At 39.7% G+C, this 20,067-nt stretch overlaps 1 protein-coding gene across 6 annotated transcripts; it reads right to left on the bottom strand.

Moving 5' to 3' along the window:
- Positions 1-2,499: 2,499 nt before the first annotated feature.
- Positions 2,500-19,542, bottom strand: picalmb (phosphatidylinositol binding clathrin assembly protein b). Of its 6 annotated transcripts, XM_036560357.1 has the most exons (24): positions 19,020-19,542; positions 16,523-16,665; positions 16,332-16,407; positions 14,979-15,081; positions 14,512-14,605; positions 14,210-14,321; positions 10,109-10,215; positions 9,979-10,020; positions 9,333-9,344; positions 9,103-9,188; positions 8,052-8,175; positions 7,816-7,949; positions 7,552-7,643; positions 7,245-7,397; positions 6,739-6,822; positions 6,360-6,449; positions 5,857-5,967; positions 5,431-5,538; positions 5,258-5,288; positions 5,080-5,179; positions 4,941-5,000; positions 4,731-4,835; positions 4,378-4,489; positions 2,500-3,935 (listed from the first exon to the last, which is right to left on the bottom strand). In XM_036560357.1, exons 1-23 carry the CDS (start codon positions 19,147-19,149, stop codon positions 4,397-4,399), a joined length of 2,190 nt encoding a protein of 729 aa, XP_036416250.1. In that variant the 5' UTR covers positions 19,150-19,542; the 3' UTR covers positions 2,500-3,935; positions 4,378-4,396. The 6 variants fall into 6 exon arrangements, with proteins under 6 accessions (XP_036416250.1, XP_036416256.1, XP_036416264.1 ...); XM_036560363.1 differs by lacking the exon at positions 9,333-9,344; XM_036560371.1 differs by lacking the exon at positions 9,333-9,344 and having other exon boundaries at positions 9,979-10,017.
- Between the last annotated feature and the right edge of the window lie 525 nt (positions 19,543-20,067).

Here is a 20,067-nt window from a genome sequence, read left to right as displayed (position 1 = left end):
AGATGGTTCTATATAGAAAATTTTTGGAAATGGTTTTATATAGCACCAGAAAGCGTTCTGCTATTGTTAATGTATCAATTTGTAACAATAGAAGAACCCTTTTTGGTTCTATATAGAACCTTTGAAGAAAGGCTTTTTTAAGTGTGTACATTCACCCAGTTATATGTACTTAAGCAAAATTTTGATGAATTTGTATTTTTAATTCTACTTAGGTATATTTATAAGAAAAGGAAAACTTTGTACTCAGTTTGCTATATACTCACTGCCAATTACTTCCATTTTTACTTATTCAGTATATTTGGTTTCATTACATGAAGTTGGTGACAGCATCTGGTCTATTTGTGATTGGTCACACCTCCCACCTTTTGAGTGTAGTCATTTTATTTTAGACCATTGAGAAGAGAAGAACAGTGCCAGTGAACAAGTTCCTATGCTGACAGATGCTGGATGTACTATGAAGTTCTAGTGCAGTTCTATAAGTTTCTCAGTACTTAAAGGGGAATTCCACCAATTGTTCACAGTCTGCATAATTTTGTAGTTAAAATGTAAACAAAGTCATTCAGAGTGGTTTGGTATGAAATGCTCTGTTCTAGACAAACTTACTCCTTCAGCATTGTTCACAATGGTAGTGATAGGAACCAGACATCCAGGAGGTTTAATGCTTCTAAAAGCTGCCTCACAGAAACTTACCGCATGAAATGTTATGAATATGCTGCTTAATGCCAGAGATATTGTTGTCTGGTAGTTTTGAGACATATCGATTTTTGAGACTTATCCATTCACGGCAGAGTTGGTGATGTAAGGCAAAATGATTTAGTACTTACAGTCCACCCGTCATTTATTTCACTCAAGTCAATTTCCAGACAAGTTATTTTTTTTAGCATCAGGAAGAAAACTGAAAACATTTAATTAAACAGAAGCCAAAATACAACAGCTAAAATAATGCCAAATCTTTCACTGTTTAGGGCGTCCACAATTTTGCCTTTTTTACAGCTGCCATTTTTTGTGAGACTTGCTTTCAGTTGTTTAGAGAAATCAGCAGAGATAGAAAGTCTTAGAAGTTGGTTGCATTTTTTCTTACAACCAAATAATCTCAAACACATTCAGTGATGTTGAGGTCTGGACTCGGGGGCAGTCAGTCCATTGTCCATTGAAGCTTGATTTTCTCCTCTCTCTCAAAGATAGGAGAACAGGATCCTATTGACAGTTTTGGTGGTCTACCAGGTTTTGTACGGTTGTTGGGTATCCCATTTTCTCTGTATGTTTTAATAATTAATAACTCTGGTCTGACTTTTCACTTATTTTTCTTGACTCTGTCGTTCCTAATACAAGTATTATATCTAATTACCTCTACATAACATATGCAGTAAGTAGTAAATAGCTTTTTGCAGCAGCATGGATCAGTTATGGCCCATTCCTCTTTGCAAACCATCTTCAATTCCCCAAGGGCCCCCCTGTTGGTTTAGCAATTTCAAAATCCCCCATACATTTTCAGTGGGATTCATATCAGGAGATTGGCTAGTCCATGCAAACATCTTTTTTAGAAAGCAGTCTTGAGTTATTTTGGCTGTATTTTTGGGTTCATTATCTTGTTGAAACAAACATCTTCTCCACCTTCTTGGCAGATGAGATTAAATTCACCTTGTCCCAGTACATTCATGATTCCTTCAAAGTCATGTCATGCCACAGTACTGTTTGCAGAGAAGCAGCCCCATATCATGATGCTCCCACCTCCATACTTCACTGGGAATATGGTGTGTATGGTGTAGGATCATTCACGTAATTGTGCTTTTTGTTCTCTGTGTAACTGCTGTTCCTGCTGCTTTCAGGTTGTTTTGAAACTCTTTTCAAGCAACTGCTGACTTTTGTCTCACCTTCCTTATTATTAGTCTGAGAATCATTGCATGGCACACCTCTCCGGGTACAATCAGTTCATGGCTCCCTGAACTTTCCAATTGCATATTAAACCAGTCATACTGACAGGGAGGTTTCAGGTCTTTGTTATGCGGCTGTAGATTTTTCCATTCAAGTGTCATGTTTGTAGTTGGCAGAAATCAGCTGGCACTATATTAATGTACCCACATTAGGTTTTTAGAGCCAGGAAAGATTTAGTTAAGGGCTTATTGTGCTCACAGTACTTGCAGTCATTGTATCATTTAGTTATAAAATATTAAAACTTTAATTCACAGTATTGAACTTGAGTCTATCAATGTTTTTGTGATCTGCACTTTCTCATTTGTTTCCCTCTTGTTCTCACAAGAACTTGGCTGCCTTCAAATCGAACTCACATTCAACCTAACTTTTTCAAATCCTTTCGTTTTAGAAAAGCCACTGCAACATAAGGCATTTAGTCCACAATAATCACAAAACGCCCCTGAGATCCTGGTGGTTCTGAATAGAAATTGTTGTTTCACATCAGTGAGTTATTCCTCCCCACAGGGTACTATTTTTTGGCCAGTTAAATCTGAGGAGTCCCCAGAATCCTAAACTTTAAAGAAAGGAGAGAGCACCTGTTTTGTGGAAGCTGCACTTTATTTGAAAAAAGAAAACGTTCACCAATTTTCTTCTTACATCTTTTAAATACGTAAACAAAAGAAAATGATCTGTGAGGACAACACAGAAAATATTCAGTAGAATGTCAGTAAATTCAGGTCTGACTGAATTGCTTTCATATTTCAAACCTCTTAACTATCCACCTCTTAACTATCCACCCAGACGAACAGTCTATTCAGTATATACACAAAGCACCGGTCAACAGTGCTCAACTTTTCTTGATCAAGACTTTTTTTTTAATCTTTTTTTTTCCTTTTTTGTATTTTACATGATAAATATACAGTGAGAACTATGACCTTTGCTCATGACCAATATCCAGTGAGGCAAGCGGCTCTCCTCGCTGGGGGGGGTCTGCTTGCTTTATTAAAGTCTGAAACATGAGGGCAACTCTTCACATTCACAGATTCAGCTCAGAGGCAGCCATTTCAAACAGTCTGTGTGACACGATGGCATGCCATGCATAATGCAGAAACACTTCCCTTCCCAAGTGCAACACCTCGCAACCACTGAAGTGCCTTACTAGTTCAAACAGATATTTCATTGCAAAAACCCTAGGCACACTTATCAACTATACAGATCAACAAACCAGGTTCTACATCTTATCCGCCCAGTACTGTTGGGTTGCGAATGCTTGATCTACGAAGAGTATTTCTAGACACGAAACTTAGAGAATATTTAGTGTTCTATATCATTCAGCTTACAGGTGTATTTTCTTTTTTACATAGCTATTTTAAAACTCTAATTACTCCCCTTATACAATCCAACATCCACATGTGTAATGTGGAATTATTTTAAAACTTCTTCCATTGTAATTCATAAACTTCCTCAGTGTTGGAGTCAAAAACCATAAATAAATACAAACGACACGCAAGAGAGGTCTACCTGTGAACACAATTAAAAAGACAAAACTAAATGGAGAGGTAAAACATCATCACTGCTTCTTAATATTTACTATAGGAGTCGCTGACTGAATCGGAATTAGGGAGAATCCTGCCTCACTCTCTCTCAAAGGCTCCCCTGATTAAAAAAGAAAGAAAAAAAACAAAAAGAAAAAGAAATCCAGCAGGAAGGAACATTAGAGTATAACTTCTTCACATACATAATATTAAAGTCCCTCAGCCCCCATTACGTATCTTTACAGATTATAAAATGCATGAGGAATCCCTATCAGGGTAAAACAGCAGCATCACTTGATATCTCAGACATATTACAAAAATGACTGCAATAAGCTCTTGGTCTTATTACACCTTCTGTTCCTGCATCGCTGACGTTTTAGACATGTTTAGTTCCTCTGAAGAGCATGGCAGCACAAAAGACTGAACTTTGCTGCGTGGTGCTTTGACTTCAGGGAGCGACTTCATCTTGGGTTACATAAACTGCATCTGAAAGCAAAATCCAAAAAGGTGGAAATGTTATTGCATGCTAATTGCATTTTACTGTAATAGGTAAAAAAAGAATAGTTACTTGACAAATGAATTATACAGTTTAAATTAATATAAAAATAAATTATGCAACACATTAAAACAGTGCCACTTTGATGCAATTTATGGAATCCCCAAGCACTTGATGTACTTTTCCATCCAGTGAACACAGTGGGTACAAAATTAATAAATAAAATAAAATAAAAAACTTTGCAATATTTGTCATATTTGTGATTCAGAAAAGGTACTAAACTTGCATACAACTTTCAAATATTAATCACTAACTGCAAACCCAGGGTGATCTAGGTTTAACAAGCAACAGCAATAATACAGAATGCACAAGAATGCAAAAGCCATGCAACAGCATGCACGACTATGGGCAAGCACAGGGGGCGTGCAGTACCTAGACGAAAGACGAGGTTCTACAAGAAATCCTTGAGAGAGAGCTGTGCAAAGGGGTCTTGTCCTGGGGCTCTGAGAGGACTCTGACTGGAGGGGCTAGAGGCAGCAGAGGGCTAGTGCAGAGAAAACGACAAAGATAAAGAGAGACAGAAGGGAAGAGCTGGGATAGGAAAAGGAGAGCACACACAAAGGAGGACAGAGGTGGCCTGCAGTCTGGGAGAGAGGATTAATCTCATGGCCCATGTGAGCACAGTGGACCACAGACATCACAGCGTGTTCCCAGAGAGCTTCACTTATTAAAGAAACACACAGCGTATGCCTGCACTCACAATTACCACGGGTGTTAATGCATACCTGCGCACTGGAAACTGATCCAAAGGGGTTGGATGGCCTCATCACAGGTTGCGTGTACATCATTGTGGGCTGCGTCATCATAGTCATTGAGGGCAACTGTGGGGGCTGCGGAAATCAGAGCTATGAGAGACACATCTAGGCCCCTAACTAACCTGATTAATATTTTAGTTTTAGGCACAATAGGCCTGATTTCAGCTTCTAAGGACTCACCATCCCATATCCCATCATGCCTGTAGGGGTTGTGGCAGGGAAGGCCATGACTGATGGAGGCTGTCGAAACAAGGGGACCAATTAGACCAGAAACAATTTATTTTACCCAGCTTCCAAAATCACAAAGCTCCAAAATTACCATGGAGACAGGGTTCCATGTGGTGGATGGGGCAGCTTTGGGCTGCCAGTTCATTCCACCAGTCAGTTTCTTCTCGCCTGGCTGGGTCCAGTGGATATCACTGCACAAAAAGAGTGAGTTAGTGTTTCAACAGAGCCAAAACATTTGCTTTAATTGTTAGAGAATGGAATTCACTTACTTTTTGGTGGTGCCATTTCCAATTCCCAAGTCTGAAAGTAAGCAAAAACAGGTTATTATGGTTATTAAGGCAGAAGTAGGAACAATGTTAAAATACGACCTCTCAGACATCATTGCGTTGTATCTAATGCTACATTACAATCATCTGTTAATTAATATTGCATGAACACTTACTTCCAACCAGATTTGCTAGGGAGGAGTCAAGGTCATCGGACACAAGTTTCTCCGGATGTTGAGTGGAAGGCTGATTAGACCCTGCCAAAGTGGGCTTCAAAATCCCACCTACAAGGTTTTCAAAAACAGGAGAAAACAAACAGAATATATGGCTGCAATTTCAGGAACAATAAATTACTAAGAACCCCCTGAAACCATAGGCTTATTATTAGACCTTTAATCTTATTACTTATAACTCAGTGACTATTATTAATTGTTTATTAATTACTGTATGAAACTAGTATGCAAGTTAAGTCATTACACGAGTAAGGAACTGAGTTTACATACAGGGCCTTAGGGTTTAAAGAGTTAACAAACAAACACATCAGGAGCTAAAAATTTTTTTACCACCCATACTGTGGGTATATTGGGTCAAACATGCCATACCATCTGTGTCCAGGCTACTGGAAGAGGCAGCTTTGTTTCCAAAAACAGACTCAAAGTCAACATGTAGCTCCCCTGTGCTCTGTGGTGGAGGAACCTGTGGTGCACCATACCCTTCAAAAGACAAAAAAGGTTCTACTCAAACACACAGTTTCAATACAGATACTACTGCAGCTATACTAACAGAAACTTCACTTAAAATTACAGAATTTCCTCCAGTGCTCTGTTTTAAAAAATGCTCTCATGCCACATGATTAAAACTGACACCCTATTCGGGCAAAATTCACCAGTAATCTCAAAGAGATTAAAACATAATTCATACAATGAGACTGATGCTCATTGCACCATTTTTATATCTAAAGCAGTACCATATTGCTGCCATGCCTCAAGTTAGGTCAGACAAAAGGAAGGTAACATTAGTAGAAGGGTGGAGGGGAGGCAGCCAGTGAGAACAGAGACCACAGATCGAGCCTTAACAAGGCAACCTCCAGCCACAGGCTCCCTACCTCGGAATAGGCCTGCTACAGTGGAGGGCTCAGACTGGAAGGGAGAGGGGTTTGGGAGATGCTGGACCATGGACGCTTGACCAAAAGAGTCTGACACGCAGGCAGGGAGAAGGGAGAGACAGCACAGCAGACATTGAGAATGTTAGAGACACTCAAAGAACGAGACCAGAGATGTTTCATATTACTCTGCAGAATGAATATTAGCTGAGGGCAACATTTGCACTTAACAGCACACCAGTCATATCCAAGTGAGTACAAGAGACAAACGGCATCCAGTGGAGATGACTATAGGCTTGTCATATATGTCATCCCTTTGCACTGATTCAGTGCCCTATGTTTCTTGAGGAACATAGTTGGGGATGGTTTGCCATCATAGTACCTGAGATTAAGTGTTCTATCCGCACTGTTCGTTTGTAATTGGCTGATACGGATGAGCTTGAATCAATAAAGGGATTGTATTGATCTACAGTGGAAAAGGAAACAAAATCATTCACTTATCACTTTATACCTTATATCCACATCTTAGCAGTAAATGACCTAGTGGTTATTTCTCGCAGTGACACTCTGAAATGGCATAGATGTGTCAATGTCTTTTTAAAACAAATACTTCTCTCACTGCACTTTTTGGCATTTCTACAAGGTTAACTATGCATAGTGCATGTTGGAACAAGGAATATCAAATGCTGTGTGAAGTCTGTACAGTGAATGGTATGGCAAAAGACCTTTTTTGTCACACTTTCACCCTAATGATGAAATGCAATGAGTGATTTTTGATACACCACAGCAGAAACGGTTTGACATAACGTGATACCAATGCACTGCTAATGACCATAAAGAACCTAAGAACTAGAAATGAATGGGAGGAGCAGAGCAAAATGTGTTTACCACCGAATATCTCATGACCTGATGTCCTAGAGGAAAAACTAACACCATCGGACGACACAACAGGTAGATGAGCAGGATCGACAACAAGTTTGGTTAGGAAAGGGTTTAAGTTTGGGATGGAGTCATCGACAGCTTCAGAAGAAGAGAAAGGATCTGAGCAGGCAAAGGGAAGAAAGAGAGAAAAAAAGAAGAACACAGTCGAACAGGAAGGACATTAGAATGAGACTAACATTAACATGGAGAAGACCACAGCATGCAGAATCTCAGACATTAAAATGCACAGAGAAGCAGGAATGTGTTGGCCTACCTCCCCACGGTGTGGCTACAGAGGGCCCGGGTTGCATGGAGGGTTGAAACGTGGTTTGCAGGTCAAAGAGGTCACTCTCCATCTTCAGGGCACTGAGAATAAAGGAACAGGAAAATTAAAAGGCAGTTTGGCATGAGAGGAACAAAATGAGATCGTTATAAGGCAGCATGAATACAGTACAGACACTGAACGATTAGCATGAATATACTTTTATATCTGAGCATGCGTAATCAGATTATATCCCTGATGCAGTAAAAGGCTCACCCATTCGAGCAGCTGGGGGTAGAGAACAGGTCTATGGCAGGGGCTGTACTAATACTGGCTGCTGTGGTGGACACTGGAGATGTGTCTGTGGTGGCAAATGAGGGCCTTTTAGAGAGCTCCTTCAGCCTCTGCTCCTGCATACAGAGAAGGACGTTCAAACATACTGACAAAACACGTTACATAAACCTACTGCTTCGTAAACTTTTAGCACGCACAGCTTAGGTCTAATTCGTTACCTTCAGCGCCTTCAGTCGAGCCTGCTCCTCCTCCAAGGCCGCCTGTTTCTCTCTCTCGTCCACTTTGGTAAAAGACATACCGGTGTTGGCCAGGGATGACACAGCATTGGAGAGCGTGCTAGCCCTGTAGAAACCAAAAGACGTTACAAGGAGTCATTCTGTATGCCGAAACGAATATGAATAATCGCTCACTTAAAAACAGAATGCATAACAGAATATTTTTCATGTACATATCTGCTGATGGCGATACACATTATGCTGATACATAAATATTTACAAAATTGCAAAAATTGTGAGTAAATTCACTTGATTTAGCATTGCAGAGAAATAAAATAAGTATTAATAGAGGGCTAAAAATGCAGTAAAACTAATAAAATGCGCATATTTTGGCAGGTACCCCAGCATCAAATAAACATTCTGCTCTTGCTGAGTAAAATAAATATGGCATTAAATATTGGTTTGAAATATCAGTCAAAACCAATGATGATGTATCGTCGTACATTAAATACTCTAAAAATACTCTAAAAAAGTACTTTTAGATGTAATATTTAACATGTCAAGTATTTTGGCAACAACATGAACTTATTCAAGCATAAACAAAATGCTTAATGTTAAAATTATGTATTTTTAAAGAAATGTTATTGTTGAGTTATCTGCCTCGTGATGTGACTGACAGTTTTGAAATACAAGGTATTATGTATATCAATTCCATGATAACTTCCTGCAGTCATTTTAGAATCATCTACAGCTCTGTTCATCATTCTGGACACACCTAACTTGTCTTTCTTTCTTTGTTTTTATTTATTTTTTACAGCTTCCTACTAATTATATGCAGTTATATAAAGTTGTGAAGCTGCACAGGACTGATATATTTAAATCTTTTTATACGTTTATCTGCCACCATAGTGGTTTTATATTAAAAACACTGATTCCAAACTTTTGAACAGTAGTCTAGATTAAGCTTGTTGCAGGTTTAATTGTCATATGAGCCCTCTCTCTTTCTACTTTGTGTTATTGGGCTGAATTTGCAAATCATAAATGCAGAGCCTACCTGCTGGCTGCAGTGGAGTCTTTCACCTTCTTGCCTTCTAAAGAGGCCAAGTGCTGTTCTAAAGCATCCAGCAGGCTGCTGGGAGCCTAAGGCAAAGCAAGCAATTAAGCCACGTACTCAGGAGCCACACAATAAACCAGACAATAAAACGACAGGAACGATTTCGACAAACATCACATAGGCAAGAATTCTAGTAAAGTGCAGAAAAAAGTGAGTAAAGAAGTACTTACACACACTGTAAACTGAAGGTGGACAGGAAGTGGAAAGATAAGGATAGATACAGAATATAAAGGTGGTGCTGGTCAGAGATCCAGGTTATGTACTTCAGGTTATGTACTTCAAAAAGCATTTACATAGTATCTTCCTGTTTGCCATGTATTTATCTTCAGCCTCAATTATATTGGACCTATACAGTAGTAACACTAATTTTTTTATGTGTTAACATTTTGCATTTTAAGGATTTACAACTTTAATTGGATTCTCTTCATAGTGGCTGATGTGAGAGTCATCACTACATTACAAATGTTTATTTCTCTTTGTAATTTAAAGACCTTAGAATTAAACTCTTTCACAAACAGGTATTTTCCAATCACCTAATCACAGCTGCACCCAAAACACCTTTATTTGCTGTAGACGGTGAAAAACGTAAGAAAGGGAAGTGAGAAAATCTTCAGTCACATGCAACTTCAAGACCCACATGCATTTAGCAATCTGTCAGACGTTTCACAGTGAAAGAGAAAGATAGTAGCAAAGGCTTGCAGAATACTCAGAAGAATTAGTGAGACTATAAAAGCTGTCTCAGGGAAGAAAAGCAAAAATCTAAAGGTCTAGACGATCTCTGTAGTGTCAGTGTATGTCAGGGTGATGTGGTCTTACCTGGGAAAGGTCTGGGATGTCCCCTCGGTCTATCCCCACCTGCTGTCAAAGAAAAAAACATGACAGTGTTACAACAGTAATCCCCTTTAACAATCCTTTATCATTCTACAGCAAGACAAGAGAAAGTCACCTCTGCAACTTTGAGAAACTCTGAGATGCGGGTCATTCTTGTGAGGAACTTCTTGTAAATATCCAGGCCTTCTTTGCACTGAACCTTCTTCATGTCAAAATACTTCTCTGTAGAAGGAAGGCAAACACTTTGTTACCCTTCACCAACCAATAAATATGGACTTGGCAGAGAAAGCCGATAGATAACGAAAGCAATATCTAAATGGAGGTAATACTAAAAGTTAATTGTGTCAATCTAGGATTTCCAAATTATATTTCATGATAGGCCTGTAAGCAAAACAATGTACTCTCATTATTACAAGACAGACAAAGAGGACACTCATCTCCTTTCACTGGGGGGTGGGGGGTTGTCACATTAGCAGTGGAGCCATACTGAATCTGACCTTGAACACCGTGGGACATAATATCCTCGCCCTACTACACACATAACCAAATTTCAGCCTCTAAAATTAATGCACATTGCTGATAATCCTCAAATCCTCATGTTTACTTTGAACTAACACTAGGATACAGCTTCCACTTACAAAAGAAATTTGCAAAATAAGAGCTATGACATTTTCTCACTTAAGTTATTGTACGACTTAAGTCCAATAAAGTTCATATGTGCATTAATTCCTAAATATTTCACTAAACACGGGCCATTATGGCTTCTGTAGTTACGTAGCATCAAATGAAAGAAATTAGTTGATCAGTGGCAGCATAAGGAGATGACCTCAAGAAAGCAAGACCCACAGAAATCACAGCATGGTGCAAAGCAAAATAAGCAAAAGCAGAGGTGGCATTTCAACGCAGAACAATGCAATGATGCAATGATGCAAAAGCACCCTGGTTCCAACACATTCTCTGCTCCTGCTGATTCTGGGAAAGTGCTTGTAACTAACTAGCCGTGGTGGCTAATGTCAGTTAATGTGACATTAGGCTACATGCAGGAAAACAAAACATCCCATGGAAACAAAGAATATTTTCAGTCTAACTTTGTACTCATTTGTAGTGACCCTTTCCTCTAAGGCAGGGGTGTCCAATCTTCACCAGCCCTTGGCAGATTTCATTTTAAACATGCAGAGCACACTTGATTCTACTTGCTTAATCAACTGGTCAGTCTTCAAAGAACTGATCATGTGAGCTTCTGCTTTGTGGGAATGAAAACCTGCAGCCACACTGGCCCTTTGCAGATAAGACTGGACACCACTGCTCTAAGGCTACGTTTACACAGCAGGTAGAAGTGGCCCAAATCTGATTTTCCCACCAAATACGTCACACCAAATTTTTTTGTTTGGCTGTTCACATTATCTTTTAAATGTGACCTGTATGCGACATCAGTCTGAACAGGTCACGCTCCTAAACCAACCCGCATGCGCAAAAGAACAGTGCTTCACGTGGCGGCTCATCCAGAGGTAAAAAGTCATGACGGCTAGAGAATTCCAGTCGCTCCCGCAGCTTTCAGTTTTGTCTTCGTCAGCATCACAGGAGCGAGTATAAAGTTCCAGTGGTTGACAGCTGGACTCATCACCCACAATGTGTTTGAGTTCGCCGTAAAAGGGCACGTTATTCAGCCACGGCCACTTCTTTGGTCCTCGGATTCTTTAAACTGTTCTCTAACACTGCAGCCTCGGTCTCCTCCGGCCGCGTTCAGCCGTTTCGTTCAAAACCTCTTTGAACACAGAGCGGTTGCGATAAGTCTCTTCTAATTTTTTAGTACAGAAACATCAGCCTAAATGTTTGAGTCTCAGCAGCGCGAAATTATGACGAATGTCGAGTTGTACTGATGTAAAAGTCGCATGAATTCTGATCTGGCTGTTCAGACAGAGTCGCATTTCCACAGATCGGATATGTCTCGGATTTCAGTACCACATATGAAAGCGTCTCAAATTGGAATTGAAAATGTCAGATTCAGTGTGTTTTTTGCTGTTCACACAGCCACACAGATGACACATCTGTGTCACATTTGAGGAAAAAGATCAGATTTGGGCCACTTTTACCTGCTGTGTAAACGTAGCCTAAGAGAACAAGTGGACCCTAAAAAATTGCCAGCAAAATGCCCTTCACAGCCTAACAGAGCCAACGGACCCCCTGACTGTCAGGGTCAAGCATTCAGGACTCTGCTGATCTCTTGGTGTATGCCACACATGCACTCGCCCACTAGTGAATAATATGTTGAAGAATGACTCATCTGATTATATTATTCTTTCCACATCTCTGTAGAGCAGTGTCTATGGTTTCTACACTACTGGATTCTCAAATGCACATTCATCTTTGTAATGAAGGGTTTATTCACTGCAACCCTACCATTATTTCCCACTCTATGTAGTTGTGGACAAACTGTTCTGACTGACACAATCTTGCAACACCAGCAGTATGGTCATTCAAAGTGCAGTGTCGAGTGCATTTTCACTCTATTTACTGATGTCACTTTAGTCACTGTTCCTGCTGAAACACTAGCCAGCTGAGCAGTCTTTGGCCTGTTCACACCTGGCCCTAAAATGTCTTGGGTGATGCATTCAAAAAAACATATAGCGTCAAGTACAGTTGTGAAGGGACTACAATGTGCCTTAGAGACACTTTATGATCCGATCTCCTAAACCACCTTTCAAAGTTGTCAGAAGCGCTCACAGGCAACTAACGTAGTTTTAACGCTAAAGCATTCCGATGCCTTCCAGACTGCCTTGAATGACAATGTCATCATTGCAGAGATGAAAGCAGCTGTGTACCTTCTTTCTTCATCTCCACTCCTGTTTGTTTATAAATTGTGAGCTGCCCATTCAATCTCAAGGTCTGTAACAGCCCTTACACTTAAACGAACATGGACATTTTTATCAAGACAACAAAACCAGTGACATACTGACATTCCACAAGTCACAAAATCTGATCACAAGTGGCCACTGTAATGTCAAGACACATAGAAATGCCCACATCTCTTACTGTCCACTTGTGATCAGATCACTTGAGACGGATGCTAATAGGATGTTAATAGGACCTTTGTGACTGAAGCTTCTGCTGTCAGTCCTCCAATAATGACAACTAGTATGAACATGCTAATCAGGCCATGTCATAGAGCAGGGGTTCCCAATCTTTTCTAACTTGCGGCTCACACGACAGACCACAAGATTTTACCAGATCATTTAAAGTACAAACAAACGTAATACAATAATCAATGTATATCATTTTATGATATAATACAAAATAAACAATAATAAATGATCGAACATTTTCTGGTTCACCTAATGAGTTAGTAATGTAGCTGAAGAAATATAAGGTGTGTAAGGAGGTCTGGCTCAGTTCAAGAGGTTTAGATGTATATTTGTTTAGCCTCCAATTGATGGCATAATTTGGTTGGCTTCAAAGCTTTATTTAAAAAAACAGACACTGGACCATACAGCACAGAGCTGTAGCTCCTTCATTTCTGTTCTCTAGCACTACCACTGCAGCCCACAGGTTGAAAACCACTGCCATAGAGCACAATAGGATGTTAAGTGCTTAACTGATGTAGTACACCTGCCTGGAAGCATTTGTACTTGTTTAAAAACGTGGAGGTGTGTTCTTTGTAGATGATACGTACTTACTTTCATTTAGAAAATCAACAAAACATGTAATTTGACTCAAACTTTATGATGAATACGGTTCACTTCTGCACATTTTAATGCATGTAAAACACTGTTTACTTGCTGAATGTAACATATTGGAATAAAAAGTTAAACATAAAAGGTGTCCAAATCGAGCACATTTTATATTTTATGTTTTCCAACATGTTTTACTCAGCAAATAAATATAAATTGAGCACTAAATTTCGCAAAAAAGTGTGAGGATGAATTGACTTATTTTCACTTAGAAAATGAACACAACTGGGGCCTAACTGCACACGACTGTATATAAGTAATATAGTTTTTTGCGGTTTAGCCTAATTTTGCAGTTTGGCAGTTGATCAGTACATCACATGAAATGTCTACAATAAATGAGTATCAATAATATTATTACTATTATTATTGCTATTCCTTTCTAGTACATGATACTAACACTGAACACTGTAATTCACTTTTTGGAATGAAAACTGAACGCACAATGAGAAAATGTACTCATTCATCCCTGTGTGTGTGGCTAGCCTTACCCAGCAGGTTGATTATCCCCTCGTTGTAAGCTGCAAAAAGCCTGATTGAATCTTTGAAGAGAAGCATGAAGGCTGCGTTGATAACCCCATTGGTGAGCTCGTTGGCATTGACCTAGACAGAAAAAAATCATTTGATTTTCCTCGCAAAAAGCTTTGCTGCCAAGCAGAGAAATAGACAATTTAAAAACGATGACTGGGTCATCTTTTCTTAAACATAACTGATGTTAAGTGGGCCCTTTCAGGAAAAATGAATGTGATCTAACAATTGACATTTAGCTGTGGGCTAAATGATGGAAACTCACGTTGAAGTCTAGAAGGGCATCCATCTGGTTCTGGATGATGGGGATGGTTTTAAGAAGCTTCTCTGTGTTCATTGTTCTCATCACTCCATCAACCCTGAAGGAACACATTATTTGTTTTAAAAATAGGTGAAACAGGATATGACTGGGGATCAGCAGGTAGGAGGTTTAATACTCGGCCTATTACTATGTCTCTTGAGCAGATAACATCGTTCACCGCTTCATCTCAGCATTTGTTCTTTTTCAGTTTTGTTTTCCAAAAAAACGTGACACACCATTCCTGAAGTTTTTCTAATAGTTAAGCAACATTTCTGGTTAAGCCATCGCTACATTGTATATCCAAGCATTTTCTTGCAGTTCTAAATCAAATGTCTAGATAATTTTGAGATGTCACATGCTATGCAAACATTGACATGTTATCTGAAGTGAGAAGACTAATAAAATGCAGGAGATTTCCTTGAATAACTTACCCACGCTTTACTTTCGTAAAATCAAAAGCAACCTGCCGATATGACACTGCTTTTTCATTCAGATACCGGCTGTACCTTCGGATAAAAGTGGACATGTCATAGCCTACAGGAGAAGAGAAAGCAGAATAACGATAAAAGAATACATAATAAATCAACTCTGCAATCTAATTATGTAATAACACAAAAGTTGAAGTGCTATACCATAGGATACTTGTCACACGTTTAAAGGCAATATTAATAGCTCACAGCAGAATAAAAACATGGTACTAATAACTGAAACTACAGGTGGGCAATATGACAATATTTTATCAATATCATGATAAATATTATTATTATCATACACACTTTACTATCATGATACACAAAATTTTCTGAGTATATTGTGGATATCGTCAGTATTTAAAGAACACTGACCAACCGCATGTTTCATTACAAAGACAGCTTAATTAGTCCTGTTTAACTGGATTTAGTGCAGTACAGAAAGAGAAACGCTGAATACAAATAATTGTGCCGTAAATATTTCATGGCAGTTCTTAAAAGTGGCACTACTAGTGTATTGTGTCTGCGTCAAAATATTGTGATGTGTTGTATATCATGATAATGTAAAGTGACATTTTTTGCCGTATCACCCATCCCTAATTGAAACTTCCAGCTATCAATGTCCTCATTAGAGGAAGGGTCATACAGCCAACTTTCCAAGTGGCTAGTTTAAAGTGTTTTCACGACGGCATGTTTAACCGCAGCATGTAAGGTGGAATATCGGTGTGATGCGATGCAACGTGTCAGAAACAGAAACGTGGAGTCCGTAAAAGCTCTGCTTCTTACATCTCATGTAAGCAGCTTTGTTGATTATAGTGGGAGCGTTTTGGTTTGTTGTTGTTGCTCGTTTGCTGATGTTATAGTTCTTTTCTGTGGGATTGTTCTTTGTAATAAAGTTGTGGCCATTACTTTTTTAACGGATGGTTGTCTTTGCTAAGTTAAAGGCGAACAAGATTTGTTCAGAATGCCATTATAGGTAGTTACTGGCACTTACGGAGTGCCTCTCAGCCAATCACAATGTGAACTAACTGTGGTCTGACCATCACTATTGTAGCACGTTGTAACCATCACTATAGTAGCATGTAATAAACATCATTATAGTAGCATGTTATAACCATCACTATAGTAGCGAGTCATCTGCTTCAGCTTACAATGTTACACTGGAATGTTTTTATAACAAACACTCTTATTTCTCTACAAATGTGTACATATTTTCTTCCCCAAAAGTCCTGATTGTGCAGGTGGAGCATTTGTACACGTGAGAATTAAATCCTGACGTATGATTATTTGCTGAACCAAGTTGACTCACTGTACCTTGTAACCCACTTTTATCCAAAAAGTTGCTGAGGTTGAATAACGTATTCCTGGATGCCAAGTACTGAACAAAACGCTGCAACACAACACATAACAGATTAGCATTATGCATTTCAGTGTGTTCTAACACTCTTCATAAACATTTAAGTAGACGACCCAAAATATTGGGAGTGGCTGCCATTAACACACACCTCATTGCCATAGACCATGAGGTGGTGTGTTGTGATGAGGGATTTGAAGACGACCACCCAGCTGGTGTTGGTGGTTCTCTCAAAAAGCGAGTCAGCCAGCTGAGGAATGTTCACGTTCATTTCATTGGTACAGTGGATGAGATCTACAACAGAAAAAACAACACAACAATCATTAGAAGGTCAATGTTCATAACACAGCACAACAATGTTATGCTGGAATGTTTTTATAACAAAAACTCAGTCATCAACATCCCAATGGGCGTGAGCTGGTAAGCTGGTTGCAAACCTGCAAACATGATGACTCAAGAAACTTGTGTCCATTTATGACACAACCCAAAGGAACTGTATATTAACCCACATAGTGTTCAAAATACCCTTTTCAGGAACAAAAAAAGTGATTTATGAGGGATTACATAATAAAACACAGGTATTGCACAACACCTCGAATAATGTGGTATGTAGGAGGAAGTAAGTCTTCAATAGTGAAGTGCGAGATACCAAATTCAAACGCTGCAGTCATGAAAAAGTTACACATTCATGCAAGATAATCTAGGCCTAATGCTGACGTCTGACAAGCAAGACAAACCTCAATACCACAAAAAATGGCAAATGCTGACAACAAACCTTCAGATTCAGGCTCTCTCGAAATTCATATTGTGCTTTTTGTGGAGACATGCTGAAATAATCACTCGAACAAAAATAGAGTAAACTGGAGCACATTAATTAGAGTTACACAATTAATTGTACATTAACTGAAACTATTATTTTGGTCTTTGCAATTAGGTAAGCATGAGTGGCAGCAATTCATGTGTTCCAATTAACACTATGCCTGTTGTATTACAATATTGAAAGTATTTCAGACAGTTTCTGGAGTCTCTTTTAAACACATTAAAGTTGCTCAATTCAAAAACTGTTAAGCAATAGACTTCTTATAAACATACTACACAGTTTTCCCCTTACCACATGTTTGGTGTTTGCTTCTTTACTAGTGCAGTGGAGCAAATATAACAGAACACCCAAGAAGATTTTGGATAACCTCCATTAATTCTTAGTTGCAACAGACAGCAAACATGCCTTATCGACTACATTCGGGACGGTTTGATTTTTCAGTGAACGATTCTTTTAAATGGTCTTGGCTAACAGTCCTGGATGTGCTGTTCTTTGTCAAAGTGCTTCTTTAGCTTTGTGAATGGGTGAATTCTAATCACATGGCTGCCAGGACTGGCATTATCCAGCCACCATCAAAACACTGCCAACTTTAATGCAACCTTTCACCACATGAGGTTTGTAACTACTAAAAATAGATGAAACACACAAGGCGCTGTACGCCAATGTGCTCGGCACTGTAATACAGTGATTACAATGCATGATAAGTACAGACATCAGAGGGCAGGACAATGCATTAGTTGAGAAGTTTACCCATAGGCAAATCTGTTTTTTTTTTGGGATGGGCGGATGAGAAGGGGAGTGGTTCACTGAGCAGGGTTTCCAGTGAAAACATTAATTCCTGTAAATGTGTACCGTCTACTGACTCAAGCTGACCTGAATCCAATAAATCCATGCTGAAAACCACAGTCTGCAGTGTACAATCATGAGCAGTGAGAATATATATTGTACCTTTTTTCCTTTAGTTGTGGTACATGAACAATACGTGCTGCCCATCACAGGGCATCTCCTCATACGGCTACAGACACACACATATATACAGTAAATACAAGCATTCTAATGGCCTTGGGAAAGTAATCAGACATTGATGAGGCCACAAATAGACTTCTATTTCCAAACACAATGAAGTAACTTACTAGACTGGCACTCTACCAAGACTCCTTTAAGAAGGTGCTAGCCATTCATAGACATCAAGGACATGCTTATCGTGAGTTCTGGTGGATACTGATTCACTGAGTCTGCACTTTAACAGCATCAGTTCTGGAGTGACTTCCAGCAGGCAACCTGGACACAGCAAACCTAAGAAAAGCTGTACCAGTTAAATCCTACAGTTGCCCTGCAGGCAACAGTGAGGGCTCAAAATGTGTCAAATAATTAGAAAACTAATAGTCCCACATAAACTAGGCTACAGACGAAGTGCTGAACTGATCTAACGTGACTGAACTGATTAAAATCACTGCAGCTGTAAAATTAAATCATCCAAAGGTTATTTTAATCGTCTTTCTAAATAATCTTTACCTACACATATCTATCAAAATCTTACCTATAGCCTATTAATAGATGATTCAAGAGCTAAGCTCTCGTACTCTGTCTGTAAAAAGCATGCAGGCTGAAGATGCTGCACTACAGCCACAGTCACTGTTAGCTACCACACAATCAGCTCTGTCTCATTATTAGCTTAGCATCATCACCAGGGCCTGCCTGTCCATTGTGAGCTCCGGTAACGTCGCCAGAACAATAACAATACAGCTACACTGTGAGAGGCAACCATGAACATTTTTACATCTTTAGTGTGGCAGAAAACCGAGCTGTCAGCACGAAATGCACTTACAGTCCAGATGTTTCTTTTTCGGGCCCATGATTTCGTGCGTCGTTGCCTTACACACTGTTTTGGACACCGCCGATCCGGTAACGCTGTGCTGAGCGGCGGTTATCCTGTCAGTAATGCTCTGCCCCGACATCTTTGAAGCGGTTAAGGGTCAAATGTTCAACTTATCTGAAAAAATGACAATACGTATATAACGTCCTACGCGTTTTCCACTTCTTTGGCGTGAAAGGCGGACTGTGAGCGGTCTGTCTGTCAGCTGGAGGAGGAGGACGGTGGCTGAGTTAAACCCAGGCAGGCAGAGAGAGAGACGTTAACGGTTAACGTTTACTATCCACAGACCGAGACGGTTAAACGACTGAGCCGTTACATTGTTGGAAATCCAGCGAAAGATAATTCACAGGTGACTCATCTCTCGTCCGCTCGTCTCTCCCCGAATCCCCGCCGGCTCTTAATTCGGCCAGCCCTGCCCGGTTTGAGGGACCGAAGGCATTCGGTGAAATGGCGGGCCTGAGCTGCTGCTGCTTCACAGTTGGATTTCTTTTCCCACCCGTATTCCAACAAGTCCCGCCTCCTGCTTTCGGATTGGCTGGTAGTTTCGACATCCCGCGCTAGGATTGGCCAATATTTCAGCGGGTCGCCGAGAGTATGAACTACTAACCAATCATGGCGCAGGAGAAGGCAGAATTCGTCGGAAATATGGGTGGAAAAAAGGCAGCTGAATATATAGGCCACTTCTTTAGATGCTGATCCTGGATCAGAAATTTGGATGCGCTCTTAACAGAGTAAAGGTCTATAAAACTATGCACACTTTCCAGAATAATTTTACGGTTTTTAACTATGAAAACAACGCGTTATTCATATTAATTTCGACGTTTCCCAGTGCTCATCAGTCATCAATGATACCTTTTTGTCATCATATTAAACCGTTTTGTTACACTCTGGCTCTGCATCTGTGGTGGAGGTAAATACTGACAGGCAACAGCACATGAATGCAGCAACAGCAGCCGGTTGGAGGCCCATAACAATTAAACAGCACGGATTAGAGGATTAA

The sequence above is a fragment of the Colossoma macropomum genome, unplaced genomic scaffold (assembly GCF_904425465.1).
Source record: "Colossoma macropomum unplaced genomic scaffold, Colossoma_macropomum, whole genome shotgun sequence".
Lineage (NCBI taxonomy): Eukaryota > Metazoa > Chordata > Actinopteri > Characiformes > Serrasalmidae > Colossoma > Colossoma macropomum.
Note: the sequence above shows the minus strand (reverse complement) of the source record. Positions and strands in the feature narration are given on the sequence as shown.

Coding starts and splice junctions, on each gene's coding strand:
- picalmb (XM_036560357.1), bottom strand. CDS start 19,149: ATGTCGGGGCAGAGCATTACTGACAGGATAACCGCCGCTCAGCACAGC. Junction 6,823..7,244: donor AGGTCATGAGATATTCGGTG/GTAAACACATTT, acceptor TTTCCACTGTAG/ATCAATACAATCCCTTTATT. Junction 5,289..5,430: donor CCTAGCAAATCTGGTTGGAA/GTAAGTGTTCAT, acceptor GCTTACTTTCAG/ACTTGGGAATTGGAAATGGC.